The following is a 20,121-nucleotide window of genomic DNA, read 5'->3' as shown; positions in this document are numbered from 1 at the left end:
TTTTCTATTTTTTGTTTCTTGACTTTCTTGCTCTTGTTGTATGTTTGCTTCTTAATCTAATTTGAAGAAGATAAGTTATTGGATAGAAACAAATACATGGGGAAGAAGAGGATCTTGTTCTTTGCTTATTCGCTCTTATTTGCTATCTTTGTAAGTTTTAGCTTTGCAGAGATAACGGAAGAGAGTCCTTTGTCAATAGGAAAAACTCTTAGCTCCTCTAATGGTGTTTATGAATTGGCGTTCTTGAGTTTTAATAACTCCCTAAACCAGTATGTTGGAATCTGGTTCAAGGGTATCATTCCTCAGGTGGTTGTGTGGGTGGCAAATAGAGAGAAGCCTGTTACAGACCCCACTGCAAATCTCGGTATCAGCAGCAACGGAACTCTTCTGTTATCTAATGGAAAACATGGTGTTGTGTGGTGGTCTACCGGAGATATTTTTGCATCCAAAGGGTCTCGTGCAGAGCTTACAGACAGTGGGAATTTTGTTTTCACAGATAAAGTTTCGGGAAATACTATATGGCAAAGCTTTGAGCATCTTGGTAATACTCTGCTCCCTACGTCGACTATGATGTATAATCTCGTCACTGGTGAGAAACGAGGGTTGATTTCTTGGAAAAGTTCCACTGATCCATCGCCTAGTGACTTTTTGGTTAAAATTACACCGCAAGTGCCATCACAGGGGTTTGTTATGAGAGGCTCTGCACCTTATTATAGAACCGGTCCATGGGCTAAAACAAGGTTCACCGGGTTACCGCAAATGGATGATTCATACACAAGTCCATTCAGCATACACCAGGATGTAAATGGGTCAGGGTACTTTTTATATTTTGATAGATACTACAAACTTTCACGTATACTGTTAACATCAGAGGGATCAATGAAGGTGTTAAGGCATAATGGAATGGACTGGGAATCAAGTTACGAGGGTCCAGTTAATTCTTGTGATATTTACGGTGCGTGTGGACCTTTTGGGTTATGTGTTACATCAGTACCTCCAAAGTGTAAATGCTTCAAAGGTTTCGTTCCTAAATCCATTGAGGAGTGGAAAAGAGGAAACTGGACTGGTGGTTGTGTGAGGCGTACTGAACTATACTGTCATGCAAACTCTACTGGCAAAGATGCCAACATCTTCCATACTGTTCCCAACGTAAAGCCTCCAGACTTTTACGAGTATGCAAATTCTGTGGATGCTGAAGAATGTTACCAAAACTGCCTTCACAATTGTTCTTGTGTGGCCTTCGCGAACATTCCGGGAATAGGGTGCTTAATGTGGAGCAAGGACCTAATGGACACAGTGCAATTTTCTGCAGGAGGAGAAGTTCTTTCCGTTCGTCTTGCACATTCTGAGCTAGGTATGGCTTATAAGATAATTCAAAGACCTTCTTCTTTTGCAATTATATCCTTCTACTTCACTGATATTGATATTTTCGATAGAAGTATGACTTATTGTTTAATTCTTGTCCTAAATTCCGCAGATGTAAATAACGACAAGAAGTCCATTGTTGCTATTACAGTGAGCCTTACCCTTTTTTTTGATCTTGGGCGTTGCTGCATTTGGTATATGGAGATTCAGAGCAGGTAACACACTGATGGCTTTACTATGAACAATCTCATATTTCTCATCTTTTCATTTGGTTGTCAAGAAAAGGATTCTAGGCCCTTTTACATTTGTTACGAATTATTATATAAAATGGTGTAGTTTCCACTACATCAAACCTACACTAAATTGACAGACTCATTCATATATGCACTTTTTGTTACATTGGTTTCGTCTTGTTTTAAAAATTCTGAATAGGCTCAGTTGGTAACGACACAAATTCTTAACCAAATTTCAGCTCATATATCAAAGGATGCATGGAGAAATGATCTGAAAACACAAGACGTCCCAGGTTTAGAATTTTTTGAGATGACTACCATACAAACTGCTACAGATAGTTTCAGTCTATCAAACAAACTTGGATATGGTGGATTTGGTTCCGTTTACAAGGTGAGAAATGTTTCATACTCTTTGCTTTTTTTATATTCTATCTTTTCTTGAGATGACATTTGCAACTTATCTCAGGGAAAACTGCAAGATGGAAGAGAAATTGCGGTAAAACGCCTTTCTAGCAGCTCTGAGCAAGGTAAACAGGAGTTCATGAATGAAATAGTACTGATATCAAAACTTCAACACAGAAACTTAGTCCAGGTTTTGGGATGCTGCGTCGAAGGAAAAGAGAAGCTATTGATTTATGAGTATATGAAAAACAAAAGCCTAGATACTTTTGTCTTTGGTCAGTCACATCATACCTCTTTCCTCTAGCTTTACTCTCTCTATGTTGAACTGCTTATCTTACAGTTTTTACATGGTATTATCGCTTAGATTCAAGAAAAAGGCTCGAGATAGATTGGCCAAAGAGATTTGAGATCATTCAAGGTATTGCACGTGGACTTCTCTATCTCCACCGTGACTCACGCCTCAGAGTTATTCACCGAGACCTGAAGGTCAGCAACATTCTTCTGGACGAGAAAATGAACCCGAAGATATCAGATTTTGGATTGGCTCGGATGTTTCAGGGAACCCAATATCAGGACAAAACTCGCAGGGTTGTCGGAACTCTGTAAGTACCATTCTTTGGTTACATATTAAACTAGATTGATAACCATATATTAAAGTGGGTGAAACTATTTGGTTTTTAAACAGAGGATATATGGCTCCTGAGTATGCATGGACTGGAGTATTCTCTGAGAAATCAGACATCTACAGCTTCGGAGTTCTACTGTTAGAAATCATCAGCGGAGAGAAGATCTCAAGGTTCAGCTTTGGCGAGGAAGGAAAAGCACTTCTTGCATATGTAAGTCAGAGACTTTATGTTTTCATGCACTTGTAGAGGTTGCAAAAGGTTTTGTTTGCTGTTGTATTCTTAAGATCTTATTAAACTAACACAGGTATGGGAATCTTGGTGTGAAACCCGTGGAGTTAATCTTTTGGACCAAGCTCTTGCTGATTCTTGTCACCCCTCTGAAGTTGGAAGGTGTGTCCAGATTGGTTTGCTTTGTGTTCAACACAAACCTGCAGACAGACCAAACACACTTGAGTTGCTGTCTATGCTCACCACAACATCAGATCTTCCTCTACCTAAACAACCCACATTTGCAGTGCACACTAGAGATGACGAATCACCGTCTAATGATTCGATGATCACTGTCAATGAGGTGACAGAGTCTGTGATCCAAGGACGTTGAGCAACAATATGTGATGGAAACTGTAGAATTGTGATTAATTTACTAATCTTGTTGATAATTTCAACTTACATTATTTTTCTTATATTATTTCATTATGTAAAAAGAGAAAATTACATCCATAATTATATATAGATTATATGCAAAAAAACAATTTCAAAGAGTTGGTAATTTCCTAACCGAACTCAGTAGTGAGGTTTGTCTTCAGATGACTACGAACGCACTATACGTGTTTGATGAAAGGCTTGAACGAAATACAAAAATTTCAAAAGCTGGCCACAAGGAGTTGTGGCTGATGCGTAAACCCGTGGCAGTGTTTAAGGTAAGCTTCTCTATTGCAGTTTGCAATTTCCTTAAGCTTTTAAAGTAAGAATTGGCAATGAATCTAGTTAGCCGTTATTGGTGGTGGTTTTAGTTTCAGTTAAAGCTTTTAAAGTCGGCATTTTGACGGCGGTTTTTAAAAAGTTGCTTATAACCCAGATGGAGACTTCAGAAACGGTAGCGAACCTTTGAGTGGTGTACGTTCTTGGAATGTTCCGGTTACGCGCTCTAAGTGTTTGATGAAATGCCCCAACAAAATACAAATTTTTTAAAGGTGGCCTCTAGGACTAGGAGTTGGTGTTATAGTAAAAACCCGTACATTGTTTAAGGTGAGCTTCTTTATATGTCTTTAAATCTTCACTTTGCAGTTTGCAATTTGTCCTAAATGAGTTCTTTCTTTTTTTGTTCCTCAGTTTGGTCTTCTCATAAGTCAAACCCCTACGCAGCAATTTGCCCCAAGCTATGTATAACGTTTAGAAGCAATATCTAAATCTGTATTGTCTTTGGAAAAATGAAAAAAAGCTGCAAACTTAATTGCTGTGTAGGTTTGACTTATGAGGGACCAAACTGAGGAAAATAAAAGAACTTATCTACTAGATTCTGTCTTTAATGATGAGTAACATGGTACTTCTTGGTCAAGGCTGTCAATACAGATTTTTTTAGTGCTTATGTTTAGATTATAGCTATAATTATTCTCTTTGACTAAAGAAAATATAAACAATTAGTGCAATGTTTAAGGTATAGAGGATAACACGGAAGTCTTTATTCCTTTGGTCTCTCTGTTCATCTACGTAAAGTTCAAACTTGCACAAGAAATTGTGCAGACAAATAGGAGTAAACATGGGTATGGTTTTATATGCTAGCTTGGTCTTGCTGATTATATTCCCAACTTGTGGCAATGCAGATATAAAGACAACAAGTCCTTTGTCAATAGGACAAACTCTGAGCTCTCCCGATGGAGTTTATGAGTTAGGCTTCTTCAGTCCTAATAATTCTAGGAATCAGTATGTTGGGATCTGGTTCAAGAACATCACTCCTCAGGTGGTTGTCTGGGTGGCTAACAGAGATAAGCCTGTCACAAAATCTGCGGGGAATCTAACTATCAGCAGCAACGGGAGTCTGATCTTGCTTGATGGTAAACAAGATGTAATTTGGTCAACAGGAGAGGCTTTCACATCCAACAAGTGTCATGCTGAGCTTTTAGACACTGGAAATCTTGTGGTAATTGATGATGTTTCCGGGAAAACTTTATGGAGAAGCTTCGAGAATCTTGGTAATACTATGCTGCCTCAGTCTTCGGTGTCTTATGATATTCCTCGTGGAAAGAATCGTGTGTTGACCTCATGGAGAAGTAACAGTGATCCATCGCCTGGGGAATTCTCACTGGAGTTTACGCCACAAGTTCCCCCACAAGGCCTTATAAGGAGAGGCTCATCGTACCACTGGAGAAGTGGTCCATGGGCAAAAACAAGATTCTCTGGGATACCTGGAATTGATGCATCATATGTAAGTCCATTCACTGTTTCCCAAGATGTTGCAAAGGGCACAGCATCTTTTTCTTATTCCATGTTACGAAACTATAAATTATCGTATGTAACGCTAACATCAGAGGGAAAAATGAAGATCCTTTGGAATGATGGGAAACATTGGACGCTTCACTTTGAGGCTCCAACAAGCTCATGTGATCTGTATGGAGCTTGCGGGCCTTTTGGTTTGTGTGTGAGATCTAGAGACCCAAAGTGCATATGCTTGAAAGGGTTTGTACCAAAGTCAGATGAGGAGTGGAGAAAAGGGAATTGGACAAGTGGGTGTGTGAGACGTACGCACTTAACTTGCCATACGAATTCTTCTTCAAAAACACAAGGCAAAGAGACAGATGGCTTCTACCATATGTCCCATGTAAAGACTCCAGATCTGTACCAACTTGCAGGCTTTCTCAGTGCAGAACAGTGCTACCAAGATTGTCTAGGCAATTGTTCCTGTACAGCCTTTGCTTATATTAGTGGAATTGGATGCTTGGTATGGAACCGAGAGCTGGTAGACACAGTTCAATTTTTGTCTGATGGAGAATCTCTCTCCCTTCGTCTTGCAAGTTCGGAATTGGGTAGGAATGAAAGGCATTTTTATAATGATTATTTTTCACATACTACATTTGAAGTTTCAGCTTTCTCTATCTCTCTCGAGCAGCATGGTTTAATGTTTAATTTTTTGGTTAATATCTCAGCTGGAAGCAGTCGAAGAAAGATTATTGTAGGTACTACTGCGAGCCTTTCCATTTTCGTGATCTTGGTCTTTGCCGCATATAAGTTCTGGAGATACAGAACAAAAAAAAATGGTGAGACACTCCCTTTGCTTGTCATTTTTTTTCATTTTAACTCTGTAACCAAATCCGAAGGAAATGAATATCTTCCTCTTCATCCAATATACACTAATTTCTGGAATTCTGAAGTTGTGTCCCAAGGGACAGTCTCAGGTAGACAGTTACTTTTGGGAAATTAATGTATGTTCTGTTAATGCTAGATGTCCTAAGAGTTAGTAATATGTTCAATTCTATTGAAAGTCAATGTTTGGATGCTAAAATGCTACAAGTTAAGCACTAACAGATGAACACTTCTTCCACATAGAACCAAATCCAATGTTTATCAACACTTCACAAGATGCTTGGAAGAAGGATATGGAACCACAAGATGTCACAGGTGTAAATTTCTTTCCGATGCATACCATACGTACTGCCACCAATGACTTCAATTCCTCAAATAAACTTGGTCAAGGTGGATTTGGTCCAGTATATAAGGTATGTATCATTCTGTTCTATTTACTTTTTTTTTTGTTCTTGCTCTGTATTTTCCTTTACTGTGTGCAATTATTCTTCCAGGGAAATTTAGAAGACGGAAAGGAAATAGCCGTTAAACGCCTTTCTAGCAGTTCTGGACAGGGTGCAGACGAGTTCATGAATGAAATAAGGCTAATCTCTAAACTGCAACATAAAAACTTGGTTCGGCTTTTGGGATGCAGCATCAAAGGAGAAGAGAAACTATTGATTTATGAGTTTTTGGTGAACAAAAGCCTCGACGTTTTCCTCTTTGGTCAGTCCTCTATTGCATTAAAACTCTTGGTTCTTCCATCATATGAGAATTGAAAAATCTGTCATTCTCACTACTATCACTAATGTGTCCTTTCTTATTGGCTAGATTCAACTCTAAAGCTTGTGATTGATTGGCCAAAGAGGTTCAACATCATTCAAGGTATTGCACGTGGACTTCTCTATCTCCACCGTGACTCACGCCTCAGAGTAATTCACCGAGACCTGAAGGTCAGCAACATTCTTCTGGACGAGAAAATGATCCCAAAAATATCAGATTTCGGATTGGCTCGGATGTTTCAGGGAACCCAATGTCAGGAAAACACTCGCAGGGTTGTAGGAACTCTGTAAGAACCATTCTTCCAAAACATGCTTAACAAGATTCATAGTCATGAATAATCTATATATGTGAAACTCTATAAGAACCATTCTTGATGTTTGCACAGAGGATACATGGCTCCTGAGTATGCATGGACTGGGGTGTTCTCTGAGAAATCAGACATCTATAGTTTCGGAGTTCTACTATTAGAGATCATCACTGGGGAGAAGATCTCAAGATTCAACGAAGAGGGAAGAACTCTTCTTGAATATGTAAGTTAAACACTTTTACATTTACAGAGGATTTTCAATAGAAGGTTCTTCCTCTGATACTCTTTAAGATATGAAAACTAAACAACAGGCATGGGAATCTTGGTGTGAGACCAAAGGAGTTGATCTTCTTGACCAAGCTCTTGCTGATACTTCTCATCCAGCCGAAGTTAGGAGATGTGTCCAGATTGGTTTGCTCTGTATCCAACACCAACCTTCAGACAGACCAAACACACTTGAGTTGCTGACTATGCTCACCACAACATCAGATCTTCCATTACCAAAACAACCCATGTTTACAGTGCACACTCGAGATGACGAATCTACATCAAACGATTTGATCACTGTCAACGAGTTGACACAATCTGTGATTCAAGGGCGTTAAAGAAACTACGAGTGGATTCTAAAGTGTGGTTTGTTTCTCCTGTAAAATAAAGTAACCAACTTTTTTATATTTGTTTCCTTCGTTTCTTCAAATTAAAGGTTTTTAAAAATACTTCCTTTTTTTTTTTGGTTTTGAGTTTTGACCTAAAAATATATATATTCTATGGTTGAAGTCGACGATGACGTCGTCATCATAACGATATGTTTCGATCAGGACTATATTTATATCATATATATCGCCGGCGACACTAACGAAGCTATGAACGGCGTGTATCCGATCGTTTTGGATTATGCACAGCACCTGTTCGATGAAATGCCTGAACGAGATAAGTAAAGTTTTCGTTGACTAAAAAAACAAACAGGTCATGATATTCCCTTAATTAGTTTTTTTAGATCTGTTAAACTCATCAACTTGCACGTTATCTCTGTATTTGTATTTCTCGAAGAATGCAAAATAACAAGTTCTAAACTTGTTTACTTTGTAGAAAGGTTGACTTAAAGACTTATGAGTTTATTATGTGTAATACACACGGTATTTTTATGTGGACAGTATAAGATGGGAGATTTCTTTGTCCATTAATTCTTCTTTTTTTGTTTCCATTCTCGTACATTGAGTCAACGGTCTATTGTAGAGCTTGTTTATATTCAAAGAAGCAGTCTGAACATCCTAAGAGGTTTAAGTTTTATTTTTTTCTCTTAGTCTCTCTCAATGCTGAGTTCATCCACATGAAGTTTTTGCTCATATTCAAGTTTCCAGAAGAGATCTTTGTAGGAGGAAGAGGAATATAAACAAGGGAAAAAAGATGGGTATGGTTTTATTTGCTTGCTTGCTCTTACTAATCATATTCCCAACTTGTGGTTATGCAGCTATAAACACAACGAGTCCTTTGTCAATAGGACAAACTTTGAGTTCCCCTAGTGGTTTTTATGAGCTAGGCTTCTTCAGTCCTAATAATACTCGGAATCAGTATGTTGGGATCTGGTTTAAGAAGATTGTTCCTCGGGTTGTTGTGTGGGTTGCTAACAGAGATACTCCAGTTACAAGCTCTGCAGCAAATCTGACTATCAGCATCAATGGGAGCCTGATCTTGCTTGAGGGGAAACAATATGTTATTTGGTCAACAGGAGAAGGTTTAACATCTAACAAATGTCATGCGGAGCTGTTAGATACTGGTAATCTTGTTGTGGTTGATGATGTTTCCGGAGAAAAGTTATGGCAAAGTTTTGAGAATCTTGGTAATACTATGCTGCCTCAGTCATCATTGATGTATGATATTCCTAATGGCAAGAAGCGTGTGCTGACTACATGGAAAAGTAACAACGATCCGTCGCGTGGGGAGTTCTCACTGGAGATTACGCCACAAATCCCCACACAGGGCCTTATAAGAAGAGGCTCAGCACCTTACTGGAGATGTGGTCCGTGGGCGAAAACAAGATTCTCCGGGATATCTGGAATTGATGCATCATATGTAAGTCCATTCAGCGTTGTCCAGGATATAGGAGCTGGCACAGGAACTTTCTCTTATTCCACGTTAAGAAACTATAATCTTTCATATGTTAAATTAACACCAGACGGGCATATGAAGATCCTCTGGGATGATGGAAAAACTTGGATGCTTCACTTGTCTCTCCCAGACAACCCATGTGATCTCTATGGTAGATGCGGGCCTAATGGTTTGTGTGTGAGATCTAATCCCCCAAAGTGTGAGTGCGTGAAAGGGTTTGTACCAAAGTCTGATGAGGAGTGGCGAAAAGGAAACTGGACAAGTGGGTGTGTTAGACGTACTCTACTGTCTTGCCAGGCAGACTCTTCTTTGAAAACAAAAGGAAAGGACACAGATATCTTCTATCGTATGACCGATGTAAAGACTCCGGATCTGCATCAATTTGCAAGCTTTCTCAATGCAGAACAGTGCTACCAGGGTTGTCTAGGCAACTGTTCTTGCACAGCCTTTGCCTATATTAGTGGAATTGGATGCTTGGTTTGGAATGGGGAGCTTGTAGACACAGTACAGTTTTTGACTAGTGGAGAGACTCTCTTCATTCGTCTTGCAAGTTCAGAATTGGGTAAGGATGAAACACATTTCTTCTGATTCGTACATTTGAAATTCAACTTTTGTTTATAATGTTCTGTAGCAGCATGGTTTATTGTTTTATTTTTTTGGTTAATATCTCAGCTGGAAGCAGTCGAAGGAAAGTTATTGTAGGTACTACTGTCAGCCTTTCCATTTTCGTGATCTTGGTCGTTGCCGCATTTCTGTTGCGGAGATACAGAGCGAAACAAAATGGTGAGACAGTGATAAACTTAGCAGCTTTATCTCTCTCTATGTCATTCACTTTTCTTGTCCCTATTTTTCATCTATCTTAGTAATCCAACCGTAGCAAAAGTGCTGTTCTATATATTTTCCTCTGAATCAGTTTTAGGTTCACTAGTATATATTGTGTCAAACTTCACGTCTTCCTAATGTCTAATCTGCTCACTTCTATTGGAAGTTAAGCCTTTGCTACAATCAACCACTAATACATGCACATATCTTACTCGTAGTCGTAGAACTAACTTCTGTTTTTCGTTGATACTTTACAAGATGCACGGAAGAAAGGTTTTGAACCACAAGATGTCTCAGGCGTCAATTTCTTTGAGATGCATACAATACGAACTGCCACCAATAACTTCAGTTCCTCAAATAAACTTGGTCAAGGTGGATTTGGTCCAGTTTACAAGGTATGTGAAATTCTGTTTTCGTTCCTCAAATAATTATTTTCTTTGTTCTGTAGTTAACTACCTGCAACTTTTCTTCCAGGGAAAGTTGGTAGATGGGAAGGAAATAGCTGTCAAACGTCTTGCTAGTAGCTCTGGTCAGGGTACAGAGGAGTTCATGAATGAAATAACACTGATCTCAAAATTACAACATAGAAACTTGGTTCGGCTTTTGGGATACTGCATCGAAGGAGAAGAGAAGCTACTGATTTATGAGTTCATGGTTAACAAAAGCCTCGATATTTTTATATTTGGTTTGTCTCTTTCCATATACTTTTTCCTTTTCCTTCCATCTTATGAGATTCTTTTAATGTGTCACTGTAACTAATCTATCGTATCTTTTTTGGCTAGATTCATCTCTAAAGTTCGAGCTTGATTGGCCAAAGAGATTTAATATCATTCAAGGTATTGCTCGTGGACTCCTCTATCTCCACCGTGACTCACGCCTCAGAGTTATTCACCGTGACCTCAAGGTCAGCAACATTCTTCTTGACAAAAAAATGAACCCGAAGATATCGGATTTTGGACTGGCTCGGATGTTTCAGGGAACTCAATATCAAGACAACACTCGCAGAGTTGTAGGAACTCTGTAAGAATCTTGTCTTCATTAACATCCTTAACACAATTTCATAGTTATACTCATATATTAACTTTGCACAATCTATTTTGAATATTTGAACAGAGGATATATGTCTCCTGAGTATGCCTGGGCAGGGTTGTTCTCTGAGAAGTCCGACATCTATAGTTTCGGAGTTCTGTTGTTAGAAATCATCAGCGGGAAGAAAATTTCACGGTTCATTTATGGTGATGAGAGCAAAGGCCTTCTTGCATATGTAAGTGACACCTTTTATTGATTCACATTCAAACTTTGACAATTTGCTATCGTCTTTTCGAAACACTTATTTTTTTCTTAAATTCAGACATGGGATGCTTGGCTTGAAACCGGGGGATCAAATCTTCTGGACAGAGATCTTACTGACACATGCCAAGCATATGAAGTAGCGAGATGTGTTCAGATCGGTCTGCTCTGTGTTCAACACGAAGCCGCTGACAGACCAAACACCCTTCAAGTACTATCCATGATTACTTCTACAACAGACCTTCCAATACCAAAGCAGCCAATATTTGCAGTGCATACTCTTAACGATTTGCCAATGTTAGATGCTCAATCTCATGATTTCTTCTCTGCAAATGAGATAACACAATCTATGATCCAAGGACGATAATCCTAAGATCTTGTTATCCCACTAGCTACATAAGTAGTATATACATGTAAATTTCATGAACGTGCTCTCGTAAAGCCCCAACATTTCGTTGACCTAAGACAGGTCATAGTATTCGTTAAAATATTGTTATTACCCGTCGCAATGATATTGTTTTTGAGGCATTGTGACTTGAGAGTGTCGTCCTCTTCACTCTCATTTTTATACTTATTTCGATGAAAGTCTTCGACTTTGGTTACAAGCGTCAATAACTATGCTTTTCTGGGTAGTTGGCTGGTAGCTGTGTCTTTCTGTTAAGTTACTGCTTTGGACTTTTGGAACTTGTGGGTTATGCACTGAATGTGTTCGATGAAATGCGTGAACGGGAGTTTAAGTCTCAAAGTCTAGGTAGTGGGACCAATTGTTGAAGCCGCCCATGAAAAGTCATATCTTCACTAATTAGCGAACATCTGTAACTCTTCAGGTAAGCTTGTCCTCACTCCTAAGTTAATTTGTGGCTCATCATCATCCAAAGTCTGTTGCTTTTGATTTTCATATCAGGGTAACATTCTTTGCCGATCAATTGGGAAGTCCTTGTGTTGGTTTTTGTGATGGGACTGGTTTGATAGAAAGTTGTTGACTTTATTCATGGTTAAGGGCCATAGATTGGAATATTCAAAGTTATCTTTTGAAGCAACATGGAATATAAAACTAGGAAAATATAAACTTTTTTGACTTCTAATTTGGTGTCACTTTGTTGATGGAGAGGTGTGACATTCTAATGGTCAACGTGGTCTAGAATGTGACCTTGACAATCATAAAGATCTTTTCTTATGCTTATGTGACCACATAATCACTACATTTCTTTACCATGTTCTTTTTGGGAAGCAGTTAGCAGTTGAGTTTTCTTGTGACCTTTTCAGCTGGAAGCAAGCGAGTCAAGATTATCACTGTTAGCACTGTCAGCCTCTCTGTTTGCTTGATTTTGGTGCTTGTTGCATATGGGTGTTGGAGATACAGAGTAAACCAAAACGGTGAGATCCCAAACAGCTGATCTTTCTACATATAATCCTTTTATGGTTCAATGTTTACTTGTGAATACGCTTGTTTCTGTTTAGTTTTTAGACATCTATTTGAGCTTTAGCTCAATGCAGTCTTGAAATTTTGTACTAACACATAAATACTTGTAACTCGTAGGATTCAAGTGTTGTATCTGAGAAATCCGACATTTACAGCTTCGGAGTTTTGATGCTCGAAATCATCACCGGGAAGGAGATTTCAAGCTTCAGCTATGGCATAAATTGCAAAAACGTTCTTTCATATGTAAGAAGAACATATCTTAAACACTTGCATGGGATTGAACCTACCGGATGAAGATCTTGCTGATTCTGATTCAGTTGATTCTTAACTCTTACTTTTTTTCCCGGGTTATTAATTTGCATGGGATTCTTGAAGCGAAGCCGGGGGAGTGAACCTACTGGATGAAATCTTGCTGATTCTGGTTCAGTTGATTCAGTTGAAGCAAGAAGATGCGTTCATATTGGTCTTCTCTGTGTTCAGCATCAAGCTATTGATAGACCAAACATCAAACAACTTATGTCAATGCTGACTTCAACAACGGATCTACCTAAGCCAACACAACCAATATGTAATGGACACATCTAGGGAGCTAAATGCTTCCTCGTGAATGTTCATGTTCTAATCTGATTCTTCCACAAGGAATGGCATGTATTATTTAACATACTAGTATTCCAACCCGTACTACGTACGGGCTAAATTCACTTCATTGTTGTATATGAACATAGAAGAGCCACCCCAAATCTTAAGGTTTTATTATGAAACCTAGCTTAACACAAAACCTCAAAAAACAAAAAAAAACAAAAAAAAAATAATGCAAAAAGCTAACCATTAAAATTTGTTGCTTTAAAATAGTAAAAAAAAAAAGAAGCACTATAGAGAGGAAGATATAATGAATACCAGTCGTTTAATTTAGGAAGAGATCAAGTTTCTTGAGCCGAGCCGTTGTGTTGTCGTTATCGTCAAAACTTAAAATTACTTTGATATGCTTTCTAGTTGATCTGCACACCATTTCGACCATGTTTAGTATGAACTCATTCTAAAAACAGAATATATATATATATATATATATATATGGAACATATAAATTTTTTAAAATAATGAAATAATACCATGAATCGGAGCCAAAGAAACCTCGTGAAACCAAATAGACGAATGTGATTTTTCTAATTTATCTAGCTTGTGGAATCGATGAAAACCAGAGACTAATTGAGAGCGAGAAGTTGAAAACAAATAGAGATAAACTGAGTTAATAATGGTTACATAGAATATATATGTGTTTTTGAGATGGTTTAATTGTGAACGTGGATTAATAACTCGTGTGAACAAATTTTGAAAACTCAAAACTGCCTTAGTTTGTGGAGGTTGCTATTAATTTTGAAAAATCAAACTGTATCACCGAATGCATTTTATCAAACATAATGTTCATGTTCTAATCTGATTCAAACTGAATGTTCAAACTAACATTTTTAAAAAGTAATAGGAGGGTAAATATAAAATTCACAGTTTAAATCCAATTAACATCCTTGATATTTTCCAATATGTAAAATCAAACTGAATGTTCATGTTCTAATCTGATTCTTCCACAAGGAATGGCATGTATTATTTAACATATTGGAAAATATCAAGGATGTTAATTGGATTTAAACTGTGAATTTTATATTTACCCTCCTATTACTTTTTAAAAATGTTAATTTGACAAATGAAAGATGAAAAATTGCCATATTGCCAATAAAACAAAACTCCAAAACAGAAGAGAAGGTTTTGACCAAACACACACACACAAGAAGAAACTGGTCCATGGATTTGTCTTCTTCTTTTAACAGATTTGACGTTATTTGATGACGAAGGATAAGTTCTAAATATGACTGGTTGCACAAAAGCAGACGAAATCCTTTTCAAACTCGTACACCAAAAGAGCTTGTCCAATTGTCTATTGTCGTCTATGTAACAGAGCTTCAGATGGTGAAAAGTTAAAAGTACCAAATATTTTTTAAAAAAATGTAAGTAAACGGCTTTTCTTTTGCAACTTGAGGATTTTTTTTTGTTGAGTCATACTAATAAATTATTTTAAGTTACTGTTGCAATAAAACCTAAAAAAAAAAAAAATTGTTGATAGTATGATAGAAAATCATGAGGTGTCTGAAAAGTTTATCTAAATGGAACTACACCAAATCTGACCAACATTGAAAACTGAACTAGTTGACAATAAATCAAACCCATTAAAAATTAACCAAACAAACTAAAGCCAACATAACCCAGATATTGAGCAACAAATTTTAAGAGAAAAGAAAATGATATACCAGTTTGGTTGTATCAAAGTAATTAATTTCCCAAACCAAACTGAAGAACTTTCCCACTTTTTCCAAATTAATAAATTGACTACACTAACACTATAAACAGAACCGGCCACCGCTGTTTTGGACGATCGTTTCTAGGAGTTACGAAGCTGTCCTTAGCCAAACTAGAGTTAGCACAAGCATATTTGTTTGTCACCAAACGCACATGGCCCCCAAAATCTTACTCACAACACTAAAAGTTTGTGTAACAAGAAGACACAATTTTTAATTCTCATTTGATCCATCACTCTCACTTATCTCTCTCCATATAATTAAATTGTGGTAGATGGAAGATATCACTCTATCTCTATACAACCTCACATGCTTCTTTATCACTTGATTCCATGTGCCTCCCCATTTTCCCATATACTTCCAAGAATACATGCATTTATACAAAACTATATTCCCCATATTTCGTTTCCATTTTTCTAATCAAATCCCTAAGCTTTGGATCTTAATGTATGTCTTATAATCTAATTTAGAAGTTTTGCCATTCAAGTTTGACTTTAATCTGTAAAGGATCAATCTTTAATATAATCATTAAAATCACTTATGTTTATAGCAATTTTATTGAGAAATATATACTAAAGGTGCAAAACATTGCAGCTTCTAAGAAGAATCTCTTTAGTTAAAAAGAATTATAAAGTACACTTTTTTTTAAGATACCCACTGAAAAGAAAAGAAAAAAACCTCTTTTTGTTTGCATTTCACTAAATCAAAAGAGAGAACAATATAAAGAAAAGAAAAAAGAACCAAGAAAAAGAAATGTTCTAAAGCTATATTAATATTCGTGTAGTCGAATTTGGGGGTCACATGGGATTGGAATTGGGATTAGTTGGAAGAGAACTAACAAAAACACCTTTGTAAAACATATACACTCAAGAAAAATTCACAAAAACTATAAGAAAAAACAAAAAAAAAGATTAGGTATGCCAAATACCACTGAGTATGCTGCGGAATCTGTTCATAGATAGCTTCTTCACAAGTTTCTTAGCATCTGAACCTTCAGTTTCTGCTAACTTCTCAATGCTTTTCAAATACCCTGAAGTCGCAATCTTTCTTCTCGCGCTATTACAGCTCGTTAAAGACATCAAAATCGATATCAAAAACTTCGTGTTACCCGAATCGCTGCTCACATTGCTCCCATCTTCATGGTCTAGTAACTGAAGAATGTGGCTAATGTTAAAGTCGTCTTGTGCAAACTTCTTCCTGTTCCTTGGAACCGAGATCAAACAGTAGAGCGCAACGCTCGCCATTTCTCTTACATCTAAAGATTTGGCGTCAAGAAATTTAACTAGCTCTGGCATAAAACCAGCGTCTCCCATTATCCTCTTAACCTCTTCTTGCAAACTACATAGCCTAGATGTGACCTTCAAGGCTGATTCTTGAACAGAGATTTCACCATTTCGTAACAGATTTAGCAAATGATCCAAGAACTTGCAACTCATTAATGCATTCAAACAACCAGCAGATCCAAAACATAAGTTATCAATAGCCCTTAATGCCACCTCCTTAGATTTCGAAGAAGACAACGAATTTGGATCTGACAACACACTCACTAGCTCCTGAATTCCTCCTTCTCTAACCAAGATCTCACGGGTTTGTTCGTCTTTACAACACATACTTAACAAAAGATCAATAGAATTTACCTGAACGATCTCTTCCTTGGATCCAATAAGCTTGATGAAAGTAGCAACAGTATCATCTTCTTCAGTCATATACCTCTTGATCTCTTCAACACCAACGAGATTTCTCAACACTCCACACGAAGCACCGACCAATTCACCACCAAACTCGCTGCAAGAACATATCTTTAACAATGCAGAGACACCTCCATGAGCAGAGACAGACCAAGCATTCTCAGAATTCTCCGTTAATTTCATCAAACACCTTGCAGACGCTTCTCTAGCAACACCATTCCCATTCTCAAGAACCCTAACCAAAGGACCAATCACACCCGATCTGATCAAAACACCCCTATAAGATCCAAACCCAGAAATAAAAAACACAGCTTTGGCAGACTCTTCTTGAATCCCCATCTCAGAATCAAGAAACCCAACAAGGCTACTAACCATATCACTAATCTCAGTCACAATCTTAACATATCTATCATCTTCTTCCATAGCTTCGTTAAGCTTAACCAAAGCTTGTTTCTTCATCTCCAGATCCCCAATCTTCATCCTCGTTAACAAATCCCTAATGTAAAACCTCATATCATCTTTACAAGCGTTACCATTAGGCTTAGACACAACGATCGCGAAGCCATGACTTAGAATCCCAGCTGAGTAAATCCGAGAAAGGTTCCTTGTATGCCGATCGAACTTCCCAGCCATGACATCTAAATCACTCTGCATCAGAAGCTTCCCACTGTAGGAAACGTTGACGCAACGAGTAGCGAGATCGTAAGTGTCTTTGAGAGAGATTAGAATAGCTGAGATTAAGATAGAGAGAGATGGGTCGAATCCGGAATTGAGATTTGATAGAGCAGCGAGACCAGAGTAAAGCTCTTCGAGCTTTGTTCTTATGAGTTGCCATTTGATGTTGAAAGATTTGATTGAGTGAGAAAGTGAAATCAATGAAGAGATTGCTTCGATTGCTTTCTCTATGCTTGCTTTTGACTCCTCACTTGTTTCTTCTCCCATTTTGGTTGATAAAGTCTTCTCCTTTCTTCTTGTTCTTCTTCTTCTCGGAGTTGTTTTAAGCCATGGTGAGAGAGCGAGGGATTTGGATGATGAAGATGAAGACTTTCACAGGTAATCTCGTTGGGTTATCAGTAATGGGTAATGGGTTTTGAGGAGAGAGGAGGAAGAGAGAGAGAAAGAGAGAGAGTTTGGTAAAATATTTGACGGAGCTGGCGTTCTCGGTGGGGTTGGAGGCAGTAGTAGTGACATGTCGAGGAAGATGAAGTTGAGGGTATTATGGTCATTTTGTTGTTTTTTTGGGAGGGGGTTAGACGAAAAAGCGTATTTGGGAAAGGTAAGTTCTTCTTTAAAATGGTTTTGGTGACTAGCACGAGAATTCGATTCTTTCTTTTTTTGTTTTTTCTCTTTTATTTTTCCAATTTTACATTTGTCGTTTCTTCTTTTCCTATTATTCTTTCCACAAAAAAAAAGGTTCTGTTTATTTCAAAAAAAAAATTGGTGCGAATAATTGCAATTAGAAAGAGCTTATAACAACACTTAAGAAAATAGTGGTAGTATAATTTTATGACATTTTATAATGCTTTATATAAACGCTGTTTTTATAATGTTTTATTTTTACTTGGGTAATTTTTATAAATATATATATTTTCGTATTCAATATCAATAAAAAATATCCCGTAAACGAACTTATTTTCAGCCGCTATATAAATTGTTTAATTATATTTTAAAACTATTTACCCATTTATTTGCATTGTTTACGTTTTGAACCAATCAAACTCTCTTAAAAATTTTCAGAGAACAATTATATGTGTGTGTGTGTGTGTATTCTTCTTTTTTGGATGGTTGGATTACAAATGTTATGAACTTTCTGAAGAGTTTTTGGGTTTTAACTATTATACTTGTTTTACGTGACAAAATTACAAGAAGAAGACAACTTAAGAATCACTCATCACTCATATTACAATTCATCATTATTATATAGTTTTTTATTTTCATAATATTAGTCAGAAGCTTAACTCTAAAGGACCAACCCAATATCTGCACGAACACGAGAAACCCGGAATTAGAAATAGTTATGGACGGTGAAGCTGGTACACAGTACACTTATTAATACAAATATAACTTCATTATAATAGACATAAAAAAATGCAAGTTCTTATTACTGTAAGAAAAAAATGATGTAGTAAATTATTGTCAATTGCAAGAGTAACTTTACCAGAGAAAATAAAAAATCGCAAGGACTTGAGTTATTTATGGAATATAATTATAATTACTGTTTAAAAATGTCATAATTACTTATTTAAATAATTATTTTATCTCTAATTTTTCTTTCTTCTGTATAAAATACGTAGAAGAAAAAAAACTAAAAGTAATTCAAATTGTATAGTTTTATGTACCTGGCTCAAATACGTAACTATATGGCTATATTCTCCTTAAACACGGGGATAAATACTCATTAAATTGAATAAGATGTACAAGCTTTTTCATTCATCTACTTTGGTATTAAATTACGGGATATACGTATATGATATGTGTAAAAGACTATAAATGTCAAACAGTTGAACTTAATAATATACATGTATAACAACAGGTCATCATCGACTCAACGTATGTGTATATTAAAGGAAAACAAAAGATGGTCCGTGACGAAACATGAAGAGCCAAAAAAAAATGGCAAAATTGAATGTAAAGCAAAAGGATTGGCTACCTCTCACATGATTCCAATTTTATATCGTATTTCATATATGGATGAACTTCTCCATGTAAATAAAACTTTCAAATTTGGTTTTATTCTTTTGCTCAACCTTTTCTTTTACAAAAGCACACACATATCTTAGGTTATACTACTTTGTTTGGTACCATCCATGTGTGTATGTGTCAATGTGTGTTTGTCTCTGTATTAACTGACTTCGATCCGATATGTACCATCTATCGAAGACGAACGAATTTTGACTATTGATAATAGTTATCTTCATTAATGCCATCACATGAAATTTTATTGACTTTCTGTGTTTTAAAATTTAATGCGACTCGTAGATTGAAACAACACCTAAACTGCTACACACATACGACATTGGAATTTTTCGCATTTTCATAGTCGTTTTAAATTTGATACTGTATGTTCGAAGATAGACGTTTCAGCTACCTACATAAAAATATGTGAAGTTATTTGGATCAAGAAGCTACAAATTTGTATATTAAATTACTAAGATAGATAGTATTTTGTATTTTGAGCAAGAATATGCGAAATTAATAATAATTACATTTTTTTAATAGATAGAAAACAAGAGGCACTAATTAGTGTAGTTTTTCACACTGTAGATTATGCAATTAAAGAGCCGTAATTAGAAACATGTGGTGTAATGCCAAAAACAAAACAAAAGTTAGGTGTGGAAAGACAAAAAACAAGCAAAGAAAGTGAACCATGATATCGACGTTTGAGTAGTTGAGAAGGGAGATATATTCATTCATATGTGCAAGCGCATTACAACATATTCCGTAGT

The 20,121-nt window shown here is 36.7% G+C and overlaps 3 protein-coding genes, 1 long non-coding RNA gene and 1 pseudogene across 8 annotated transcripts; 4 read left to right on the top strand and 1 right to left on the bottom strand.

Moving 5' to 3' along the window:
* Window positions 1-58: 58 nt before the first annotated feature.
* LOC104752804 (G-type lectin S-receptor-like serine/threonine-protein kinase At1g61440) lies at window positions 59-3,385 on the top strand (annotated as a pseudogene). The gene is made up of 7 exons (XR_015585109.1): window positions 59-1,354; window positions 1,478-1,580; window positions 1,838-1,989; window positions 2,065-2,275; window positions 2,365-2,602; window positions 2,686-2,836; window positions 2,931-3,385. The product of XR_015585109.1 is annotated as a G-type lectin S-receptor-like serine/threonine-protein kinase At1g61440 (transcript).
* LOC104752805 (G-type lectin S-receptor-like serine/threonine-protein kinase At1g61390) lies at window positions 3,366-7,709 on the top strand. Of its 4 annotated transcripts, XM_087493031.1 has the most exons (10): window positions 3,383-3,546; window positions 3,640-3,874; window positions 4,450-5,051; window positions 5,155-5,649; window positions 5,770-5,880; window positions 6,170-6,339; window positions 6,421-6,631; window positions 6,737-6,974; window positions 7,074-7,218; window positions 7,307-7,709. In XM_087493031.1, exons 4-10 carry the CDS (start codon window positions 5,163-5,165, stop codon window positions 7,598-7,600), a joined length of 1,656 nt encoding a protein of 551 aa, XP_087349157.1. In that variant the 5' UTR covers window positions 3,383-3,546; window positions 3,640-3,874; window positions 4,450-5,051; window positions 5,155-5,162; the 3' UTR covers window positions 7,601-7,709. The 4 variants fall into 4 exon arrangements, with proteins under 4 accessions (XP_087349156.1, XP_087349157.1, XP_087349155.1 ...); XM_087493030.1 differs by having other exon boundaries at window positions 3,366-3,546; window positions 3,705-3,874; window positions 4,450-5,649; XM_087493029.1 differs by having other exon boundaries at window positions 4,450-5,649.
* Window positions 7,307-11,744, top strand: LOC104752806 (G-type lectin S-receptor-like serine/threonine-protein kinase SD1-29). Its single transcript, XM_019238105.2, has 7 exons — window positions 7,307-9,666; window positions 9,777-9,887; window positions 10,185-10,321; window positions 10,401-10,611; window positions 10,709-10,946; window positions 11,040-11,190; window positions 11,278-11,744. The coding sequence occupies exons 1-7, from the start codon at window positions 8,403-8,405 to the stop codon at window positions 11,581-11,583; spliced, it is 2,418 nt and encodes an 805-aa protein (XP_019093650.1). The 5' UTR covers window positions 7,307-8,402; the 3' UTR covers window positions 11,584-11,744.
* Window positions 11,745-11,773: 29 nt separating this feature from the next.
* LOC147926091 (uncharacterized) lies at window positions 11,774-13,400 on the top strand. The gene is made up of 4 exons (XR_015585110.1): window positions 11,774-12,043; window positions 12,483-12,593; window positions 12,757-12,882; window positions 13,020-13,400. It is a non-coding gene; the product is annotated as an uncharacterized LOC147926091 (long non-coding RNA).
* Window positions 13,401-15,732: 2,332 nt separating this feature from the next.
* On the bottom strand, window positions 15,733-17,934 carry LOC104752799 (uncharacterized). Its single transcript, XM_010475040.3, has one exon. It carries the CDS (start codon window positions 17,615-17,617, stop codon window positions 15,899-15,901), a length of 1,719 nt encoding a protein of 572 aa, XP_010473342.1. The 5' UTR covers window positions 17,618-17,934; the 3' UTR covers window positions 15,733-15,898.
* Between the last annotated feature and the right edge of the window lie 2,187 nt (window positions 17,935-20,121).

Source organism: Camelina sativa, chromosome 16 (genome assembly GCF_030686135.1).
Source record: "Camelina sativa cultivar CO46 ecotype springtype chromosome 16, ASM3068613v1".
NCBI classification, from domain to species: domain Eukaryota; kingdom Viridiplantae; phylum Streptophyta; class Magnoliopsida; order Brassicales; family Brassicaceae; genus Camelina; species Camelina sativa.
This window is presented reverse-complemented; position numbering and strand designations above follow the sequence as displayed.